General features: G+C 41.0%; 1 protein-coding gene across 37 annotated transcripts in view; it reads right to left on the bottom strand.

Moving 5' to 3' along the window:
• The window catches only part of ANK3 (ankyrin 3), an 825,851-nt gene that overhangs the window by 50,247 nt on the left and 751,970 nt on the right, over nt 1–23,634 (bottom strand). For 13 of the 37 annotated variants that reach the window (XM_068258457.1, XM_068258458.1, XM_068258461.1 and 10 more), the window contains 5 exons: nt 23,432–23,458; nt 21,661–21,742; nt 10,940–18,451; nt 10,323–10,397; nt 4,359–4,490 (listed from right to left, as the gene is read on the bottom strand). In XM_068258457.1, coding sequence (XP_068114558.1) covers nt 4,359–4,490; nt 10,323–10,397; nt 10,940–18,451; nt 21,661–21,742; nt 23,432–23,458 — 7,828 coding nt within the window. The remainder of the gene's footprint in view (nt 1–4,358; nt 4,491–10,322; nt 10,398–10,939; nt 18,452–21,660; nt 21,743–23,431; nt 23,459–23,634) is intronic. The other 24 variants (XM_068258465.1, XM_068258464.1, XM_068258467.1 and 21 more) reach the window with 6 other exon arrangements.

Here is a 23,634-nt window from a genome sequence, read left to right as displayed (position 1 = left end):
TATGAACTCGCCATACACCTAACGGAATACCTTGGGGTGTCTTCTTTCTAAAATGGGGTCACTTGTGGGGTTCCTATACTGCCCTGGCATTTTAGGGGCCCTAAACCGCGAGGAGTAGTCTAGAAAACAAATGCTTCAAAATGACCTGTGAATAGGACGTTGGGCCCCTTAGCGCACCTAGGCTGCAAAAAAGTGTCACACATGTGGTACCGCCGTACTCAGGAAAAGTAGTATAATGTGTTTTGGGGTGTATTTTTACACATACCCATGCTGGGTGGGAGAAATTTCTATGTAAATGGACAATTGTGTGTAAAAAAATCAAACAATTGTCATTTACAGAGATATTTCTCCCACTTAGCATGGGTATGTGTAAAAATACACCCCAAAACGCATTATACTACTTCTCCTGAGTACAGCGGTACCACATGTGTGGCACTTTTTTACACCCTAAGTACGCTAAGGGGCCCAAAGTCCAATGAGTACCTTTAGGATTTCACAGGTCATTTTGCGACATTTGGTTTCAAGACTACTCCTCACGGTTTAGGGCCCCTAAAATGCCAGGGCAGTATAGGAACCCCACAAATGACCCCATTCTAGAAAGAAGACACCCAAAGGTATTCCGTACGGAGTATGGTGAGTTCATAGAAGATTTTATTTTTTGTCACAAGTTAGCGGAAAATGACACTTTGTGAAAAAAAACTATTAAAATCAATTTCCGCTAACTTGTGACAAAAAAATAAAAACTTCTATGAACTCACCATACTCCTAACGGAATACCTTGGGGTGTCTTCTTTCTAAAATGGGGTCATTAGTGGGGTTCCTATACTGCCCTGGCATTTTAGGGGCCCTAAACCGTGAGGAGTAGTCTTGAAACAAAAATGACCTGTGAAATCCTAAAGGTACTCATTGGACTTTGGGCCCCTTAGTGCAGTTAGGGTGCAAAAAAGTGCCACACATGTGGTATCGCCGTACTCGGGAGAAGTAGTACAATGTGTTTTGGGGTGTATTTTTACACATACCCATGCTGGGTGGGAGAAATACCTCTGTAAATGACAATCTTTTGATTTTTTTACACACAATTGTCCATTTACAGAGGTATTTCTCCCACCCAGCATGGGTATGTGTAAAAATACACCCCAAAACACATTGTACTACTTCTCCCGAGTATGGCGATACCACATGTGTGGCACTTTTTTGCACCCTAACTGCGCTAAAGGGCCCAAAGTCCAATGAGTACCTTTAGGATTTCACAGGTCATTTTGAGAAATTTCGTTTCAAGACTACTCCTCACGGTTTAGGGCCCCTAAAATGCCAGGGCAGTATAGGAACCCCACAAATGACCCCATTTTAGAAAGAAGACACCCCAAGGTATTCCGTTAGGAGTATGGTGAGTTCATAGAAGATTTTATTTTTTGTCAAAAGTTAGCGGAAATTGATTTTAATTGTGTTTTTTCACAAAGTGTCATTTTCCGCTAACTTGTGACAAAAAATAAAATCTTCTATGAACTCGCCATACTACTAACGGAATACCTTGGGGTGTCTTCTTTCTAAAATGGGGTCATTTGTGGGGTTCCTATACTGCCCTGGCATTTTAGGGGCCCTAAACCGTGAGGAGTAGTCTTGAAACGAAATTTCTCAAAATGACCTGTGAAATCCTAAAGGTACTCATTGGACTTTGGGCCCTTTAGCGCAGTTAGGGTGCAAAAAAGTGCCACACATGTGGTATCGCCGTACTCAGGAGAAGTAGTATAATGTGTTTTGTGGTGTATTTTTACACATACCCATGCTGAGTGGGAGAAATATCTCTGTAAATGGACAATTGTGTGTAAAAAAAATTAACAAATTGTCATTTACAGAGATATTTCTCCCACCCAGCATGGGTATGTGTAAAAATACACCCCAAAACACATTATACTACTTCTCCTGAGTACGGCAATACCACATGTGTGGCACTTTTTTGCAGCCTAACTGCGCTAAGGGGTCCAAAGTCCAATGAGCACCTTTAGGCTTTACAGGGGTGCTTACAATTTAGCACCCCCCAAAATGTCAGGACAGTAAACACACCCCACAAATGATCCCATTTTGGAAAGTAGACCCTTCAAGGTATTCAGAGAGGGGCATGGTGAGTCCGTGGCAGATTTCATTTTTTTTTGTCGCAAGTTAGAAGAAATGGAAACTTTTTTTTTGTTTTGTTTTCTCACAAAGTGTCATTTTCCGCTTACTTGTGACAAAAAATAATATCTTCTATGAACTCACTATGCCTCTCAGTGAATACTTTGGGATGTCTTCTTTCCAAAATGGGGTCATTTGGGGGGTATTTATACTATCCTGGAATTCTAGCCCCTCATGAAACATGACAGGGGGTCAGAAAAGTCAGAGATGCTTGAAAATGGGAAAATTCACTTTTGGCACCATAGTTTGTAAACGCTATAACTTTTACCCAAACCAATAAATATACACTGAATGGGTTTTTTTTTTATCAAAAACATGTTTGTCCACATTTTTCGCGCTGCATGTATACAGAAATTTTACTTTATTTGAAAAATGTCAGCACAGAAAGTTAAAAAAATCATTTTTTTGCCAAAATTCATGTCTTTTTTGATGAATATAATAAAAAGTAAAAATCGCAGGAGCAATCAAATAGCATCAAAAGAAAGCTTTATTAGTGACAAGAAAAGGAGCCAAAATTCATTTAGGTGGTAGGTTGTATGAGCGAGCAATAAACCGTGAAAGCTGCAGTGGTCTGAATGGAAAAAAAGTGGCCGGTCCTTAAGGGGTAGAAAGCCCTAGGTCCTCAAGTGGTTAAAGCGTCCCAGCTCTGGATCGGTGTGGTCAAATACAATGGGGGAAGCCTCAGGATTATCCAGAGGTTTTCCTCTACTAAGGTAAGTATGTAACTTTTATTCAACTTTCCCTTCAGGTTCACTTAAAGTGATAATTCATACAGATTCAACTGGTCCAGTGGATGCGTAATGATGTATCTGCAGCCACTCTTCTTATAATTAATAATGCATTGTGTGAATAAAATGCACGTGAGCTTCATATTCAGCTATGCATTGTGTGAATGGCTATATTCAAAGTTACTGGTAGTGTAATGCCATGAGGTAATTCATTATGTAGAATTAAAGAAGGGAAGGGTTATCCCTACAGATGTTCACTGAATCCGCACAATACAAGAAACTTGGGGGGGGTGGGGGGGGGGGGGGGTAACCCACAAAAATATTGAGTTGTCAGTTTCAGCTCCCAACAATAGAAGATACAGTATAGCAAATTACAACATGCCAAAGAGGAAAACCAAAGCAATGGCACTAGTTTGTTTCAGATCACAGCAATCTTGTAAGTAGGAATAGCAGAAAACTTAAAATGTATAGCACATGTTGCTAGCCAAACGGAGCGATGTCTTTAATTATGAACATAAAAATGCTGAATGCATAATTGAATAGCCTTAGAAGCTAAGTAACCACAAGTTGCCCGGTTCTTGGGTTTGGATAAACTTTAAAAATAATAAAAAGGTAGATTAGCTATAGACCCCTACAATGCAATAAGTAAAGCAAGCTGTATATAATATACACTTTTCCTAACTTAATTTTATTATGGAGACTATCAAAGCTAAACAACCTTCTGAAAATGTTGTTTTGCTGTGCAATGTGGACTCTGGCTATTACACATTAATGTGCAACTCCAGCCAATATGTTTTTACATGGACAGTTACTGCTACCAGATTTCTGTTTGGGGTGGTGTGTCCTCACTTCCTGTTCCACTGTTAGGTTCACCAGGAACAGGAAGTTACAGGAAATATATAAAACAGGGACACGCAGTAATAAAAACCTTCCTTATGTTATCCAAAATTTGGATTTTTTCCCCCCTAGAGTCATACTTCCTGTCACTCAGTCGTAAAGTGTGCAGGATTTAAGTTTCCAGCAGCTGGAGTTCTGCCCTGTCTCCTAGCCAGCCATTATCAGCATAGCTAGGTGGGCTGCTTTTTTATCATGGGGAGATGTGGATTGAAAGTGACTACTGAAATAAAGGCTAGTTCAGATGCAGTGGTAGACTTTATGGCCTCAATTCACTAAGCTTAACTCCTGTCTTTAATAACTCTTCTGAGCTGTTTTACAGTTATCACAATTATATCACCATGGTGATAACTGTAAAACAGCTCAGAAGAGTTATTAAAGACAGGAGTTAAGCTTAGTGAATTGAGGCCAAATGTCTCTTGTGCTGGAACCCCAAGCATAGGTTAGTGATTTGGTGCAATAGCTTCTACTCAACACTAACAACAATTTTTTTTTTTAAATGTCTATTCTATTCAAAAGCCAATAGTAAAATTATATTATGTAAAATACATATATAATACGTACTTGTTGCATTTTTACCATCTCTTATAACCCACTTCTTCAACAACATGAAGCTTTGTGTAGTTAAAGAATTTGGGTTCTCAACACGAATCTGATTAATTTCATCTACAGAAAAGTTCAATTCTCGTGCAAGTTCTGAAAAACACAAACAAACATAATCATGTTAAAGAGGAACTTTTGTGAAAAAGGATACAAAAATAAATGAATACATTGCAAAGTGAGAAGTTAAAAAATAGAAGAGGTCAAGAAATTATATTGGCCACGTAATTTGTTCATATTGTTTGATCCACAATCAAAAATAGCCTGCACTTCATCATCTTTATTGCTGACAGACATGAGAAAAACAAACAAACAGCACCAACTGCCATTATCTATAACCACACCCCCTTTCACTGTGATAGGCTAAAAGGTTGTTTTTCTTATAAATCTACATATGCACAGAGGGGGATACTGGTTGCTTAGCAGTTGGAAACAGACGTTATTTCCCAATGCAACTAGGCTCACAGATAGGAAACTGTCAGGACCTAGGTCCCGACATCACACTGTGGAGGGGGTTTCACAACAATGGACTCAATTCACTAATATCATGCTGGAGATAATAAGGCAAGAGAAAACTTACCTCCACACATTGATGGTATTTTTAGTGTTAATTCACTACAGAAGCTTGGCTTATTAACCATTTGCTGTCCCTATGACGTGAAAATAAGTCTCTGCACTCTCCTTCCTACAAAATCTGTCTAACACTGTTTATCTCTAACCTGCTAACATCACTACAAAGTTGTAAAATAATGACAGCAAACCCCTCTCCTCTTCCCAGGGAATTCAATGGCAGAATGAATTAGTAAACAAGTCTAAAATACACATTCCATGAGCAAACAGTAGCAGATTGTATAAATTAATTGTTGCATCTAATACATTATCAAAACAAATTAACTGTTTAAACAGGAGGGATAACCATTTTTGATACCTAACTGTAACTTTTATTCGCACACACACACCTTAACCTCCTTAGCGGTAACCCCGTGCTGGACACGGGGTAAGCCGCCGGAGGGTGCCGCTCATGCCCTGCTGGGCCGATTTATCCGCTGCGCCGCTCGTCCCCCCCCCCCCCAGACCCCTTGCGCTGCCTGGCCAATCAGTGCCAGGCAGCGCTGAGTGGTGGATCGGAGCAACCGCTGACGTCGGTGACATCATCGCGATCGTCGCCATGGCGATGGGGAAACCCATACAGGGAATCCCGTTCAGAACGTGATTCCCTGCAGGGCAAAAGCGCCGGCGGCGATCGGAGGGGTGGGAGGGATAGCGAAGGGAGGGGGAAAGCATGTAGCTAGCGCTAGGCTAGCTACATGCTTTTAAAAAAAAAAAAAATTTAAAAAGGTGCTGCGCTGCCCCCTGGCGGATTTTTTGTACCGCCAGGGAGGTTAAAGTGAACCTCCGGAATAAAAATCTACTCTGCAGAACTGAAAAGGCTTGGTGTTTCTTTAACAGTTTCACAGCATCAGAAGTTTGTTTTTCTTACCCAAGCCTCATTTTTAACTGCATTTTTAGCTAAGCTCCACCCATCAAAGAAAACTGCCCGGGCTTTTTCTCCCTGATGCTGTGCAAAGCATGATGGGATTTCCTATGTTGTTATTCATGTTGCCTAGCAACTGGGAGGGGTGATCAGCACACAGGACAGTTGGAACTGTGTCTCATACTTCCTGTCACCTCCTTTCAATCAAAAAGATATAGGAGATATGCTTAGTGAATTGAGGCCATTTTCAGCCATACACCCCCCCCCCACAGGTGATCTACCGGGGCAAAATATTTATCATGGGAAATGCAGTATAGCCTTCTATAGCCTTCCGATTGGGAGGAAGTTCAATCCTTGGTTACAATTGCACGTTAAGAACAGAGTTCAAATGATCAATAAAGGAAAATTAATGTGAGCGTAATGTTTTGCCATTTCCGTAACAAAAAAAAGAAAACAGCCAGTCACTAGGCTGCCATGCTGCTTTTTTTCTTTATACCAGATCAGCATACTTGTACTTGAATAAGATAAGAAAGTGTTAAAGGCTTAGGCATTAGAGGCTCAGTATAACAGTTAGGTTTATGTAGCTTTTTTTTATTATTTAAAAAAAAAAATAAGTTGGTAATGCCACCATCATTTTCAATTCAATGGACATTTACTGAATGTAACTTATAGGAATACTGGGGTGAAAATAAACTAATGAGATAAAGAATTGTTCCTATCCTCCTTGCTGCAGGACACAGTCAGCAGTGACAATCACAGTTGGGGGCCCATTTGCATCACTACATAAAAGTAAAGGTCCGTACACACGCCGGACTGGAGGCAACGACGGGCGGATCGCTCAGAAACAGCCGTATCAGTCCGCCGCCGGACTGTCGCTGGAACGCCCACCCTGCGGGAGGTGACGACGGACCCGTTGTTGCCTCCAGTCCGGCGCGTGTACGGACCTTAACCCAGCAGCCACAGAGCGCCCCAAAACACTGTGGAGAGGCAGCACTTTATTTTTAAGAGCTTGTATTAACCTTCCTAGCGGTAACCCCGAACGTAGTTCGGGGTAAGCCGCGCAGGAGGTTTTCTCCGGCCCTTCTGGGCCGATTTTCTTATTTTTTTTTTGCTGGATGCAGCTAGCACTTTGCTAGCTGCGCCAGCACACTGATCGCCGCCACCCCCGATCGCCGCTACACGTTGCGGCGCGCGGGCCCCCTCCCCCAGACTCCGTGCGCTGCCTGGCCAATCAGTGCCAGGCAGCGCCGAGGGGTGGAACGGGACTCCCAATGACGTCACGACGTCGCTGACGTCATCCCGCCCCGTCGCCATGGCGTCGGGGGAAGCCCTCCAGGAAATCCCGTTCTTTGAACGGGATTTCCTGATCAAAGCAGGTGGGGGGATGCCGCTGAGCAGCGGCTATCATGTAGCGAGCCCTGGGCTTTTTAAAAAAAAAAAAAACTGCCGCGCTGCCTCCTGGCGGAATTTTTCATACCGCCAGGAGGGTTAAAGGAATACTATCGATACCCAAGTGTTCTAAAATGTAATTTATTGAGGGTAGGATTTAGCTATATTGGGACAAATCAAGTGCAGAAGGGGTGTCTGCATCAATGCACAGCCAGAGTTGCATATCAGACTACAGAAAGCAAATATCAAACATATCAAACTCTGAAAGCAAAAACAATATGAAAAAGCTGTGAGAATTAGTTACATTTCCTCTGCTCTTTTCAGACACTTCAGTCAGAAACAGAGCTCCCAACAGCTGCAGCTCCTGTGTCCTGTCTCTCTCTGTCACACACAGAGCTACACATAGAGTTAACTGATCAAGTGTGAGGGGAATTTCCCCTCTCCTCATGGCTGAGTCAGCCGTCAGTTTTGGCGTCAGTAAACATTGAATGTATTTTGCTAACAGTAAACAAAGAAGTTGCTACTAAAATGTATACACCAGTACTTAGCAGCACTTCCCAAACAATCCCTGTGTCAATTGAAAAAAATATGTGAATCGATAGTATTCCTTTAAGCCTTTCACAGCTTTAAAGGGAACCTAAACTGAGAGGGATATGGATGTTTCCTTTTAAATAATACCAGTTACTTGTCAGTCCTGCTGATCTCTTTGGCTGCAGTAGTGGCTAAATCACACACCTGAAACAAGCATGTAGCTAATCCAGTCTGACTTCAGTCAGAGCACCTGATCTGCATGCTTGTTTAGGGGCTGTGACTAAAAGTATTAGAGGATCAGCAGGAGAGTCCGGCAACTGGTATTATTTGAAAAGGAAAAATCCATATCCTTCTCAGTTTAGGTTCCCTATAAAGGAATACTGGGCATGTGTGCCATGTTGAGAAAGACGTGTTTGTACAGTGCCAAGCACACAAACTTTGCTGTGTTCCTTTTTTTTCTTTCTCTGCCTGAATGCAAGTGACATTCTCTTTCCAGTAGAGATCAGGTCAGACTATAGCATAACCCCCACTGATAAGGAGTTAAAGCCATTAAATACTTTCCTGGCAGAAAATGGCTTCTGAGAACAGGAAAGAGATAAAAAGGGTCAGTGGTTCATAGATTTTTACCTCAGGCAAACTTCAATAAAAATGTCAGTAGGCAGAGAAAATGAAACCGTTAAAACTTAAAAAGTAGATTAAAATATACAGTAAAATAAAACTGTGGAATAGCTAAAAAAAGTCATTTTTAGGAGGAGGATAGATACAATTAATTATCTCATCAGTTTATTGTCACCTCAGAATTCCTAATGAATGGTATCTTGGGAAGGATCATATGACTCACTTAGTATCAAAGTGTATAAAAGCTAATCTGTGGATATCTGCTTGAATATACAGTTGTTTTAACCTCTTGCCGACCGCGTCACGCCGGTGGGCGTGGCCGCAGCGGCAGCCCCAGGACCGCCTAACGCCAATTGGCGTAAAGTCCTGGGGCTCTGTTTTGCAGGAGCATCTCCTGCTTGGGGGGCGGAGCTCCGCCCCGCCTTCAGTCTCCGAGCGGCTATTGCCGCTCGGGAGACTGTTAGACGGCGATCACGCCGTCTATTTACTCTGTGCAGCGCTGCGATCAGCAGCAGCGCTGCACTGGAGACAGCTGTGTGACACGGCTGTCCCCCTGGGGGACAAGAGAGCGATCGGCTCTCATAGGCAGAAGCCTATGACAGCCGATCGCCGTAATTGGCCGGCTGTTGGGAGGGAGGGAGCGAGGGAGGGAAGGGATTTAAAGGAAGATGGTTTTTTTAAAAAAAAAAAAAAAAGCGGCAACACAAATATTTATTAAAAAAAAATAAACATGGGGGGAGCGATCAGACCCCACCAACAGAGAGCTCTGTTGGTGGGGAGAAAAGGGGGGGGGAATCACTCGTGTGCTATGTTGTGCGGCCCTGCAGCTTGGCCTTAAAGCTGCAGTGGCCTTTTAAACTAAAAATTGCCTGGTCACTAGGGGGGTTTAGCCCTGCAGTCCTCAAGAGGTTAACCACTTGAGGACCGCAGTGTTAAACCCCCCTAAAGACCAGGACATTTTTCATGAAATAGGCCACTGCAGCTTTAAGGCCTCTCTGCGGATACATATAAAATCGGCGCCAGGAGACTTGGGCGCAGGATACAGCCGGTATATGGCTGATCCTGCTGCTGCACAAGTTCCTGGCCGCGCTAAATACTATTACCCCTCTAGGCCGCCATGGATGGTGGGGAATAAAATAATTTGGCTTCCAGCAATTGCTGGAAGCCGAATTATTGTGTTTTAAAAGTAACTTCAGCTCCATCTTCTGACGCGGCCGGAGTTACTCTGTGTGCGCTGCTATGGCTGTAATTCCTATTACAGCCTATGGTGGCGGCTGCGCCCAAATCTACCTGCGCTGTAATTAAAGCGCTCGCTCTCTGCAGGGCCGTGCATGTCAGCACACAAGTGATTCCCCCCCCCCTTTTCTCCCCACCAACAGAGATTTCTGTTGGTGGGGTCTGATCGCTCCACCAATGTTTATTTATTTTATGGTCAATATTTATTTATTTTTTTATTAATTAAATTTTTGTATTTTTTTATTTCATTTATTCCCTCTCTCTCCCCCCGTCAGCCAATTACAGCGATCGGCTATGATAGGCTTCAGCCTATCACAGTGGATCGCTTCTGTGTGCCCCAGGTGGACAGCCGTGTCACACGGTTGTCCCCAGTAGACAACAGTTTCGCTGTCTAACAGTCTCCTAGCGGCGATTGCCGCTGGGAGACTGAAGGCGGAGCTCTGCCTCCTAAGTGGAGATGCGCGCGCATTAGCATGCGATCTCCAGCTAAACAGGCCCGCAGGACCTTACGCCGATCCTGGCGGTCCTGGGGCTGCCGCGGCGGCCGCGCTCATCAGCTTGACACGGCTAGTGGTTAAAGCGTTTCTCTCTATAAATAAAATTATATCTGTATCATTTCTGTTGCATGTCTATGAAATATGGATGTTTTTTGAAACCAGAATGAAACCATTTTGTATTACCTGTCCAACTAAGTCCCAAATGATCAGCAACTATGGCCATCCTTATGTCAGTCCGCTCGCAAGGACTCTGCGGGCCTGGAATTTACAAAGATACAATTATAGTAACATTTTGTTGAATCAAAAGAAAAAAAAAGTGCTAAGATTTGTGGATCTACTCTATGGATTAAAGTGTGTGATAAGTGGTCTACAAAATAATAATAATGTCTATTACAGCTTGTACTAATGTATATGTGATGAGCACAAGTTAAATAAGTGAGTACGGTTACTTAATGGAAGTAGACATGCTAGTTGAGTGTTCAGGAGGTGAGTACAAGTGTTGAATGGTGTTGCCTACTTGCAGGCTTCAAAAGTTTGTAACCATGAGTGGTGTCATTTCTCTGAATGTTTTGGCATGCTGCTCTAGCTAGCTAGTGTATTTTTCTAGACACAAAGTACAAATATAGTAAGACAACAAACACAGATGACAATGGAAGAATGGAAACTAACAGAGGTCACTCCACAAGCAATCACGACAGGTCATGCACTAAGGTCAACAAGTCGAGAGGTTTACAAACTAGGCTGGATATCCACGATGTGAGCTATTACAGCTCCAGAAACCTGACTGCCTTTATTCTCACCAGTCCTCCTACTGCTCCTTCTCTCACTGTCGGTCTTTTCAATCTTTGAATTTAAAGACGTTGCGTCTGCTTTCATGTCTTTAGCAGACCTCGATGTTATTGAAGGCTGGGACACTTGGGTGGCTTCAGATAATGATGTATTTCTCGATGTACTGTCTTCATCATCAGAGGGGTCAGGCTGCATCTTTTTCTCTTCGTCAGAAAGGCGGTCCACAAGCTTTAATGTCTCACCACTAATTCCCTTAAAATATTCAATAGAGTGTTTACAAACCTCACTAAACTCATTTTTATTTACTTTGGCTGCTGAAGTGGCAGAAGGCAAAGATCTTACCTTTACTGGTAACTTTGAAGGAGTCGCTTTACTTGTCTCCTTCTCTATTTGTGTCTGCTTGAGTTTTGATGTAGCTTTTCTCTGTACTGTTGTATTCACTCTAGTGATATTTTTTATGGGTATCTTAGAAGACCTTGCCTCAGCACTGGCTATCTGTTCCTGTCTTATGTCTCTATCACTCTTTACAGGTACATGCTGTCTTCTCCCTACTGAAGTGTTTGTATGGCTAGACTGGTTAGTCACTGGCTTTAGTGATATGGCTTTAACTGGCAGTTTAGACCTTGGCTTATTTCCTGGATGATCTGTCTGCTTTGGCTCACTTTTTTGAATTCTCCTCTTATCCTTGTCAACATTTACATTAGTAAGCCCCTGCTTATTTACATTGCTTTTTGTTTTACTAACTTTTCCTGCATTCTTGTGCTCAGAATCTTTATTTAGAACCATATTAATGGTATTATTGTTTACATTCAGGGCTAGTGAATCTAGATTGTTGTTATTGTTATAATTTTCTGACTGAAAATCATGTATTTCTATGTGACTAATTATTGTCTCACTGGTTGATAGGTTTGTCAAAACAGTCATATTATCATTATCTAACTGACAGTCTGGCATAGCCTCTAGTTTATCTGCCACTTCTCCAGTGCCATCTTTCTTCGTGGTCATTGTAGAGGCAGATATGCCCATTTTTATAGGTGTGCGCAACTTAGGATCAACTTTACAGTTGGTAGTAGCTGCTGATTTGTCCAATGAATTATTACCATTTGTTGTATCAAGACAATCTCCACTTGCCTGGATGATGGTAGCATGTTCAACTGTAGATGTTTCTACTTTTTTTTCTAGGATGGGATCTACCAAGATGTCCCCTGACTGTGGAGGTGTGATGGCAGTAATTTTGTCCCCATCCCCCTTGTCCCCTGACTTCCCTTCAGAATTATGCTCACCAATCTGAAAAAATTGGAGTCTTTCTTCAACAAAATCCCTCTTGCTCATGTCAATAGCACCACTGCGAGTCATCTCAAACATCTTCCCTTCATGAAACGGGAAGGGATTGGGCTCACTAGTTGGAGTACTTTCATCTGTAGGTGTTCTGGCTGGAGTAGTGTCAGGAGTGGTTGCTTGAGAACGATCTTCTACAGCCAGACTAAAAGGCTTAGGCTCTTCATCTTTGGATTTAGTTTCAAACACATCATCATCACCTGGTTTGCTGGACCAGGGATCAAAGTCGAGGCCTTTTGTAGCTACGGTTTTAAAAGGTGTCGCAAACTCTTCATCCACCTTATAACTAAAGTATGTATCTGGAAAGACTGTTCTATCTGGATGCCTTCCTTCTAAAGTAAAGAATTGTGCTCCTTGTTTCTTTTCACCCTGATCATTTTTCTGATCACCGTCTGATATTTTTCTACATGGCTTATACTCCTCATTTACTACTTTTTCTTCCTCTATAACTTCAAGCTTACTTTGACTAAAACTGCGGTCACTGTGTTTCAGAACACTTTCCTTAGTCCATGGGTCCTTTTTGACCTCCACTTCTTGAGATGACCCAAGTTTTGCTTCAGTTTCAGTCAGCCCATCATCTTCATCTTGCAGATCATATCCATCCAGAGAATCTATCTCCGTTGCATCAGTATCATGTGAGAATTCCGCAGTGGTTGCTATAGAACACTCAGTAATAGACTGGTCATTGCCGTTACCATTTTGCTCTAGGTCATTAGTTGGTGAACTTAAACCCATTTCTATTTCATTAGATTGTTTTGCAGGACAAGGCTTCCCTGAACCATTTATTTTTGTACATTCTTTTATTTCTTCATCAGTAATTTTGAAAGTGTACTTTTTGATTGCAACATGTTGGAGAATAGATTCATCATCACTTGAATCAGTGGCATCAAATTCAGGGGGGACAGGAGATGGTGGTTGGACTCTTATTTGTGGATCCGCTGAAAGAAATTTGTCATGGTCATCCTGTAGATTAACTTCAGTAAGCTCCATTTCACTGTCTGTTGAATTTTCTGCATTCTTTTTACTGGAGTCGCTATGCTCAGAATCTAGGGGTGGCGGTGGGGGAAACTCAATATATGCCACTCTATTGTCCTTTGATCTTTTGTTTGAATCCTTGCTAACAGTCACTGGCTTTGCTAAATCAGAACTTTGGAAATCTGGAAGGGTTTGCTTAATAGATGGCAATCTGACTAGTTCATCTTCTTCTGATTCTTCAGAAACTTCAGGGATTGGACTAGGCTTTCCTGGTATATATGGCATTAGTGAGTCAGGGGTTTTAGAATTAAACTCATAGCTAACTTCCTCTGAGCTAGGCGTTTCAGGTGTTAAAGGACTTTTACCTGAACTATCTATAAATGACACTTGTTCTAAGGTATCATCTTCAGGGCTACCCTGAGGAGATGGGGGCTGTTTCTGAGGTTTAACAGAAAACAGTGTACTTCTTGTTTCCTGAACCGTTCTACTCTCCTGGCTAACTACTTTTTTGACACTTCCTTGCTGTATGTCTTTCTCATATTGTTTTCCTACTTGTACTATACTGACATAAACTGGCAGTGATTTAATTTCTTTTACCACTTCTAAATGTTTGTCCTCAGCTGACATAGATTCATTAAAACCAGCTGTTCTGTCTTTACTAGGACTTATTTCTAAAGAATCAGGGGACCTAACCGGGGATAACTCAGTATCTTCATTAGGTGAAGACCCCAGATAATCTAGTGCCTTTCCTTGTACACTACTAGTGCGCCTGTTGCTTTCATCTGTCATAAAATTAGAGTGCAATATATCTGGCTTGATCTGCTTATTTATAGAGGATGGTGGTATTTTAGTATATTCACTATCGATCTTTGCTTGAATGCTGTGACTGTCTTTGCTAGTTGAGCCTCTCTTTTCTTCAGTAACTCTAACAGGGATATGAGATACACTTGCTCCTTCTTTCCTGCTCTCACTTCTTTCCTCACTGATATGTCCCATATCTTTCCGGGCAAGTTCAGTGTACAAAAGTTTTTTAGAAGGTGATTTAATATAACTCTCCTTAATTTCTTTTGGGGAAGAGCCATTCTTAGTCTGTGTTTTGTCTTTATCAGTTTGCTGGTTTGGGGCACGAGCGTCATCGATTTCTGTATCTTTGCCCTGTATGACCACATGAGAAAGATTTTCCTTGTGTGCCTTCTGGTTAGAAGTGGATGTCTCCCATGTTCTGTAAACTTTGTCCCGAGAAGGAGCAGGGCCAGATGTAGTGTTCATTGACTGCTGTGGCAACTGGTCTCTTAGTCCACCAATGAATTTGTCAGGTTTCTGATCCAAAAAAACAGCACTGTTTTTAATCTTTTCTTTGAACTTGGAACATTCCTCATTAATAGCTTCTGTAATAGACTCTCTGAGCAATGGAAGTTCTCCATTAATTTCATCAATTGTCTTTTGCTGTTTATCTTTTGAGTGGAACTGAAAAAAGGGAAGTCGACTGTCCTGTGTTTTCTTTACTGGGATTTTTGATGGAGACTCATGTTTTTTGTCATCTTGGGAACTGTCCTTGTTCTTAAGATTTATACTTTGCTCAAACTTTAGTTTAATAGAACTTAGTTTTGACTGTGTTAGCTGAAAGCCAGACTGTGTACCTGACTGCTGATTGTCTCTTTCAAAAGCTCTTTTTTCAGGGCTACAGGGCAAACTCATAGCTTTTCGATCATCTGCCAATTTAGAATTTTTTCCTTCAGTTATAAATTGATGAGTTTTTGTCCAGTCATCGCTGGATGTTCTCATTTCCTTTAACTTCATTTTTTCAGGACTACTGTTGAGAGAACTGTGACCTGAGGTTAATTCTTTACTGCTCTTTTTGTGGGGCTTTTTCTCTGGTGACTGAAGCTCATCATTTAGTTTCTCAGTTTTGTCCCGAAAAAATTGAGATACTTCTGTTAACTTTTCCTCAGCCTCTTTGACAGTCCTGTCTACCCTGTCTTCATATAGTAACTTCTCTCTACCCCTATCTAGCCTATCCTCTGTAAATCGCATCCACATAGCATGTTTGGGGCTTTTGGGATCTCCAGCATAATGCAACAATGTCACTTTATCAAGAGAGTCATCAGTGGACATTTTACCTAAACCATTTTCAGCTACATCTTTATATATTTTTGAAAGGATTTCATTTTTAGGAGTAGTGATCACTCTATCTCTGCACTGCTTTTCAACACGGTGAAAGTCTGATCCAAGGAGCAAACTATGGTCCGATTCCTCTGTGTCATCAAGTTTTTCAGAAAGGAGCATTTTTTCAGCAAAACGATAAGATTCCCCTCTTAGCTCTGATAATTCATCATCATGATACTCTACTGAATGCTGGCTCAGTAATTTTAGTGTTTTGTACGAGTCATCAGAGATAAGTTGAGCAGAACTTGGACGACTGTCCTCTTCTTGTGATACAGGTGTATTTACTCTTGAAGACTCTAAATAAGATGGCAAAGATTCTTCTGCTGTTAACTCCTCTTCTTCAGCCTGCCCTTGTTCATCTGAATATGGAAATAATTTACTTCTTTCCATTACCGTATCTTTGATGTTAAAGTCTCCCTGACTCAAGTCCCTTTGATAAACATACATTTCTTTGTCTGGGTGTTTTTTTGTTTCTCTAATAATGACTTCTGTAGGTTCAGCTTGGTTACCTTTTTCAATATGGACTTCAATTATTCGTTCCAGCTTTGGTTTCATTTTGGTGTCCCTTTCAGCAAGTTGTTGCGGACTTTCTGTGCACTTCTGAACATCCGAAGCTACTAACTTTTTATGTTCAAATAAGCCTGCCAGCTCTTTTGATGGATCTCGGCCCGACTGGAAAGCTTTCATTATGTCATGGACAGACATGGTCTCCTCAATTCTTTCTGATTTCTCAGTTGTTGGAGGTTGGTGATAAACCATTCTTGTAGTAGTTGTAATATGAGTTTCTTCTTTTACTCTTACACCTTTTCCCAAAACCCCTGCATGATCTTCCTCATCAATTCCAGCTTTGAGTTGAAATCCCTTACTTTTGACTTTCATGGACCCAGGGGAACTTTGTTCTAGCTCCATAAAAGATTTATCTGGTTTTAACTGTAGACTCTCCCCTTTTTCAGGTTCTATAACCTCCCCACTCGATGGCTCATAGCTTCTTATAACATGCACTACTTCTGTTCTTGTTTCAGTAATGACTGGTGGAATTGGAACATCATGAAAAAGTGGCTTAGGACCAGTGCTTTCAGCACTTTGAGGGGCAGATGGTGTTTTTTCACTTCTGGTTTCAAATCCACTATCGGATAAAGGACTTTTGTCTTGCTCGTGTTGTGAAAAATCATCTGGTGATTCTAAAATCATGTCAGTTCCAAATACAGAGTCTGCAATTTTACATAGCTCCTTTTCTGATGCCGAGGATCTCATTGACGATGGTGGCATTTTAAGTTTATGGTCCTGTAATGCTATGCCTGGTTTCAAAACTCGCTTTTGTTTTTCCTCCCCTTCTTTTTTCCCATCATCATACTTGTATTTCAAGGTTGAAAATGTACTCCCACCAATGTCATTTGTCAAATAATCAATCACTTTTGTCAAATTATAGTCTTTTTCTGATAAAGTTCTAGATTTCAATCCTGCTTTGTCTGCTGGATACACTGGGGGGCTGATTTGTGTGCACTCTCTAGCCTCTTCAAGTTCCTCTCTGCTAAACTCTACCCACTCATCTTCTGGTGACTGCCCCTGACCACATGCTGATGTCATTTTTTCTAAAAATGTGTCTTTTGTCAAAATTTCACTGACTTTGACTAAGTCCTCTTTAACTTTCTCTACAATTTTAAATGGCTCTTCATCGTCAATTCTAACTTCTTTAGTTAATTCCGAGTGGTAAGGTTTGTCCTCAGAAGTATCAGTTTGTAAAATTGCTGTCATTCTTATCAAGTCTTCTTTCATATCTGCAACATCTTTCAAAATTTCCTGGCTTGAAGATAGTGTCGAGGTAGTAGATAACTTGAGTGCAGCAGGAGACAAAAATAAAGATGTTTTAAGGGGTGAAGAAATTCGATTTAGCTGATTGGTTGTCTCTGTGGATGTGTTTTTTGATTGTGATAACAGAGCAGCAGCTGATTTGGTCAATGATGCAGACTCTGTCAGTTTCTTTAAGGTTGGTTCTGATAAAACATTTACTACAGAATACACCGGTACAGTTAATGTTGAGGATGTAACGGATGAGGTAGTAGAGGACAATGAAGACCTAAAAGAAGTATACACTGCACCAGTAGGGGGAGTTCTTATGGTCTGAAAAGCTGAAGTTGTTGATGCAAAAGACTTGAGAGATGAATATGATATTTGCGAAGTAGTGGGAATGGAGAAGCTTTTTTCAGCTGTGTCAATTGTTGTGCTAACTGATGCAGTTGCTGACTTTGTGACTGCACATATTTTGTCTTGCAAATTTACTGCTGAGCCGTTGATGTAATTTGAACAAAGTGGGTACTTAAGAGGTGAAGCAGACCCATTCATTAACCCAACCTCACTTGGACCATTCCCAATCTTTAATGGTGAGGAAATTGTAGGTGCTATGTTCACTTTAGAAGCAGTAGAGACTGCAGGGGATACCACAGATTTTAGAGGTGAAGATGAAATAGACCCTGCAGAGGTAATGATTGTTTTAAATGGCAAGGTTGAAGAATACATATTAATGTTAGATTTAGGGGAGGCAGGAGGTGTCATTGTAATGGATGATCTTTCTAAAAGAGACCCGGCAGTGGTCACTGGAGAAGTTCTGGAAGTGAAAACTGAGGAAGACAATCCTTTGAATGCAGGAGCTTCTGCTATTGTAGAAGCCCTAAGTGGCGAACCAACAGAACCTTGAACTGTATATGGAGGCTGAGATACAACAGTTTTTATCGGAGAAGCAATTGTCCGAAATGATCTTATTGGCGATGCTACATCGCTAACAGATTTAACAGAAGATGTAGTAGACGCTCCTAGTGTGGATTTTATTGGTGAGGCAGAGGAGACCGACCAAATTGATTTTAATGGAGATGCTGATGGTGTATTAGAGGAGGAACTTGAGAGGGAGGTAAAGCCTGATTTGGTCTGCCCAGGAACTGTAATTGGAGCAGTTGTCCATGACTGATAGGTTCTTGTTGGAAAGCCTGGCTTGTATGCATAAGTGGCAGGGACAGGTCTTGTGGCTCCTGTGCTCCGATCAACAGGTTCTTTCATGATTAAATTAAAATTAAATGCAAAATTAACGAAAAAAATGATTGGAAAAACAGAGAGACCAGAGAAAAAAAATTGGTCAGTAACGATTATATAATTTCAAAAAGCAAGTACAACTGTTCATGAGTCAGGATGATGGTTATGGTGATACTGTATGAGCTAAAACAAAGTTTGGGATTTTATGGACATAAAATGAGTGAAGGATGTAAGCAACAAAGGAAAGGACACAAAGCAAGAAAAACATGAAAGGAAGGAAAACACAACATATAAAATGGACTGCAGACATGTACTCAAGCTTCCTATTGACTTTCTGATGTGCCATATTATTATAATACAAGCTGTATTCCCCTGCAAGACACAGTATAGTTGTGTAGAGTTAGTGTTCGGAATTAGTACTGTCTCTCTGGTTGTACAATTAGGACACACAACAATGTCAACCCAAAAACAATAATAAACTGTAAACATTGCTCACTTTTTTCTTTACCAGAAGCCTTCATGCAAACTCCGGATTTATGTATGACAAGCAAGTACAGTGCAAAATATGGGGAAACTTTTGAATATGTTTCTCTTCCATGCAAAATTTAGATTTAAGTTGCACAATCACAAAGCCAATAAGATCAGATTTGTTTTTTCTCAGAACGATACTATTAACATTTTTTTTTCTTGCAGTTTTCATGCCACTGTTTCTTTTATATTCTTGATATAACCAAAGAAAAAACATAACATGGAATGAACTGGAAACTGCTGTGTCTGGATGGTAGGTGAGATGGATGAATATTGAGGAGATGGTCAAGCAGGGGTTAACCAAATAAAGACTTAAGCGTGCATGAGATGTTATGCTGGAACAAGCAATGGGTAGTGACACTGTATCTTTAAAATGCACATTGTACAAATATTTTCCAACACCATTCATTTCACAATAATAAAGAGACAAAAAAGAAAAATTTCATCCCACGTCTTCCTCCCACTCAGTCTGCCTGGGACCCTCAAGAACATTGCGGCGGAGCTTCTCTTCATGCATGGGCGTGGCCATGCAGCACCCACGTAAGTATGTCGGTGCCTGCGCAGTAGCACTGAGCCACTCATGCACGAGCAGCTCTTGCTTACTGTGCAGGCCCGTACTACCGTGGGTGCAGTACGGCCTTGCCTGTGTATGAATAGGAGCACAGTTGAGAACACAAATCTGGCAAGCTCGTCAGATTTCTTTCAGGGCTCTGTAAATGGCAGCAGTGGTACAGAGGATGGCGTGGGAAGCCTCTACAGGATCCAGAGACTTACTTCTTAGATAAGTATCTGTTTTTGACCCAAGGTTCACCTCAGGTACACTTTAAAGGGGCACTATGGTGTAAAATTGAAAATATGTGCAAACAGACAAATAAGAAGTATGTTTTTTTCCAGAGTAAAATGAGCCATAAATTACTTTTCTCCTATGTTGCTGTCACTTATAATAGGTAGTAGAAATCTGACAGAAGTGGCAGGTTTTGGACTAGTCTATCTCTTCATGGGGGATTCTCAGCAAGGCTTTTATTCTTTATAAAGATATTCCCTAAAAAGGATTTAACAATGATGCTGGCCAGCTTCCCTGCTCGCTACACAGTTTTTTGGCAGTTGGACAGAGAAAATGCCATTCACTAAGTGCTTTTGAAAATAAATTCCCAGAGAATCCCCCATTAAGAGATGGACTAGTCCAAAACCAGTCGCTTCTGTCAGATTTCTACTACCTACTATAAGTGACAGCAACATAGGAGAAAAGTAATTTATGGCTCATTTTACTCTGGAAAAAAACATACTTCTTATTTGTCTGTTTGCACATATTTTCAATTTTACACCATAGTGCCCCTTTAAAGTGTACCTGAGGTGAACCTTGGGTCAAAAACAGATACTTATCTAAGAAGTAAGTCTCTGGATCCTGGATAAGTGACTGCAACATAGGAAAAAAGTGATTTATGGCTCATTTTACTGTGGAAAAAAACACTTATTTGTATAGGTTTGTACATATTTTAAATGTTAAAGTTTTTTTGCCATAGTGCCCCTTTAACTCCATCCTAGTGAAGTAATAAAAAAAAAAAAAAAGCCTCAAACAAAAACTATTTTGGTTGTCTGGTCTTGGAAAACGGTTGTTCATTGTATACATTCACATTTTCAATCAAAAAGAAGAGTTTACTTTTAGTTCAATAATACATCAGTTACTTTTTTAGAAAACACCTAACGATTTTCCCACCGATACACAGCAGATTTGATCACTGTGGTCGAATCTACTGTTTAAACTTCCCCGTACAGGAAGTACAGTGAAGCTGCAGCGCTGAAGCCCAGAGTGGAAAAGACGACAGCAGAGACCGGGGACTCGCACTGGCCAGATCAGGTAATGTATGCAGGGGGGCAGCGGCATCTCCACAGATGGTGAATCGATTTCATGCTGAAATGGATTCACAACCTGTTTGCAGTAAAGGCAGCCATACGATCCCTCTCTGATCAGATTTGATCAGGGAGGGATCTATCTGTTGGTCGATCTGATGGCAAATCGACCAGTGTGTGGCCACCTTTAGAGGTTGTGTCATTGTTGGAAGGATAGACTAGTCTTCTCGTACACTATCCTAAAAGAAGAACTGTAACCAAGGATTGAACTTCATCCCAATCAGTAGCTGCTACCCCCTTTTCCATGAGAAATCCCATGAGAAAAATGAGGCCCAATATCAACAGATTATTGTTTGGGTAACAATTAGCAATCTAGTGAAAACCCCACAGTTTTGCATGGTGTTGGTTTACTGAATGCAGTGCAATGTCATCAATATGTGGGAGACTGCATTCTCAGTTGGCTTGGCTTTGAAAATTGTAATGTTATCACTTGATTTTCAGGTAAGAAAAACAGTTCATGTAGACATAATACAAGTGATTGGTCCAGTGTGTGGCAGTCTTACTAGGTTGGGTGGTGGTGGTGGTGGTGGTGGGGGGTTGTGTGGGGATGGAGTAGACCAGCCTGACTGGAGTCTTATCATTCCTAACCAGAAATGCCCTCATCACTAGCTCATATTTATGTCACCCTCCGTACAGGGATAATAAACCACAAGATTGTCTGAAAGGTTCGCCCTAAAACAATTGTGAAATAAAGAATGCATCTTTCCTAAAATCCCCCAAAATAATTTATGCCAAAAAGTAAACTCTTCTTTTAAAATGATTAGTATTGTTAGAATGTTATTAAACTCACTCATTCCAGGCTCAGTCAGATAGCTGTATCGCTTACGCAAGGCTAAGGACACAAAGTTCTGACGGCGATCCACTTTCTCCACCTGAAGGTAAAAAAAACAAACAGGACAATGTTTCTATCTCACTCTAATAATAATTATATTTACCACTGGTGAGAATATTCATTAAGAGGCATTACAAATATTCATCCATTTAAGCAAAATGAACGGACTACACACATCACATGTAACAAACAACACAACAACACGTGATATTCTCTACGTCTTTCCTGTTAACAATTAAGACAAAAGCACGCATTCAGAATCTAGAATTGAAATAAAAATGGATAGTTGCCTAAGCCTAAATTTAATTGTTAGATGGAACTTAGCAACAGAGCTTTGCTATTGAAATCCATATTCAATATTAAAAAAAAAAAAAAAAAAAAAGTTTGAAGAATAAACCTCTTCAGCATGATTTACAGTTTTGTTTTTTTTTGGGGGGGAAATAAGGTAATTTTGTTACAGGTCAATATTTTGCATTAATGTTTACAGTTTTCGGACTTTGTAAAAAAAAATCAAAAAAAAAAAAAATCACCGTAGCCTTTATTTAGCTAACACAAAATTAAAAAGGATGGATAAATATAGGGGCAAATATGTTTCACTATTTTGAAGCTCAAGTGCCTAAGGACATGCTCACCTAGAAAGATGGCATCAAACAATGCCTGCTGTTCACAATGTTAATGTACTAAATAGCACCTGCTTTAAGATATATAATGATAAAAAGTGGATTCCAGAGAAAAGTGGCAGCGCGGAGGTAGACAGAAGGAGCGTCCAAAATAAACTGTAAGAAATAATATTATTAACGTCTATAGAGGAGGAGGGGCAAGAAGTAGAGGGCAAAACATGGATGGGGAAAGAGAAAAAGAAATGACTGAGAAAATAAGGGTTTTAGTGCTGCAGGGGGAAGCAGGAGATTTGGAGGCGCCGCAGACAACTGGGGGCCGCCATAGGTGCCCATTCATATATCGCTTACAGGTGGAAATTTGGGCACCGGAGGCTGGTGGGTGGTTAGGGTTAGGCATCAGTAGGGGATAGGTTAGGTTAGGCATTGGAGGGGGGGGGGAGGGGAAGGTTCTGTATGAGAGTAGAGTGTTAGGCTGTAAAAGGATATCGCTAAATGTTACCGATATTTGTTTTTTATTTTGCCTACACCTGTGAAGGTAGGGAGGAAATATAGGAGGATGACAAAGGGAGAGGTTGGGCTAAAAAAAATAGATGATTTGTGTGTGTGTTTTTGAGAGAAGAAACAGAGAGAGGAGGAGGTGGGAGAAAGTGGAGAAAAGTTAGTGGTGGAGAGAGATGACACAGAGGACTACTAGACAATCAAAATATTAAGCACAAACGTGGGGAAAAGTGCAGAGTAAACAACGCAAGACAGGGACTTAAAGGAGAAGACCGTAAGAGAATGGAAAATGAGAGTGAGAGCTGATGAAAGTGAATGGTGAATAGGGAAAGGGAGAACAGGGTGACTAATACAATAAGACAATGAGTTCTAAAAAATAAAGGATTATACAGACAGTAAGCTTTCATCTAGACACATACAGGACAAACAAGCTGCCTGGTTCATCTTGCAGTAGCTACATATGCACTGTGCACATCTGAATTGTAGGAAATGGCGGCATACATGCATTGCAATGAAGCCTGGGCTTTTCTTATGAGTCAGGGTTGCATAGCAAATATAGTAACCAGATCTAAGGCTGATTAAAGTAAAATAAAGTGCGTGATTTGTATTACCTCCTCATCTTGGTCTGACTCTGTTTCCTTTTGGATCCAATATGCATTGCAGAGATAAGGTAAATTATAGTGGGCAGCAGGGAAAAAAATATTAGGACATTGAAAGGGAGAGGCAGGCAGCAGTGCAGGCACAAGAACAGCAAACACAGACACAAGATAAGTAGACAAGTAAATTAAGAACCAAATGTAAAGGAACAAAAAGT

This window comes from Hyperolius riggenbachi, chromosome 10 (genome assembly GCF_040937935.1).
Source record: "Hyperolius riggenbachi isolate aHypRig1 chromosome 10, aHypRig1.pri, whole genome shotgun sequence".
NCBI classification, from domain to species: domain Eukaryota; kingdom Metazoa; phylum Chordata; class Amphibia; order Anura; family Hyperoliidae; genus Hyperolius; species Hyperolius riggenbachi.
The sequence above is the reverse complement of the archived record's forward strand: the minus strand, read 5'-3'. Positions and strand labels throughout refer to the sequence as shown.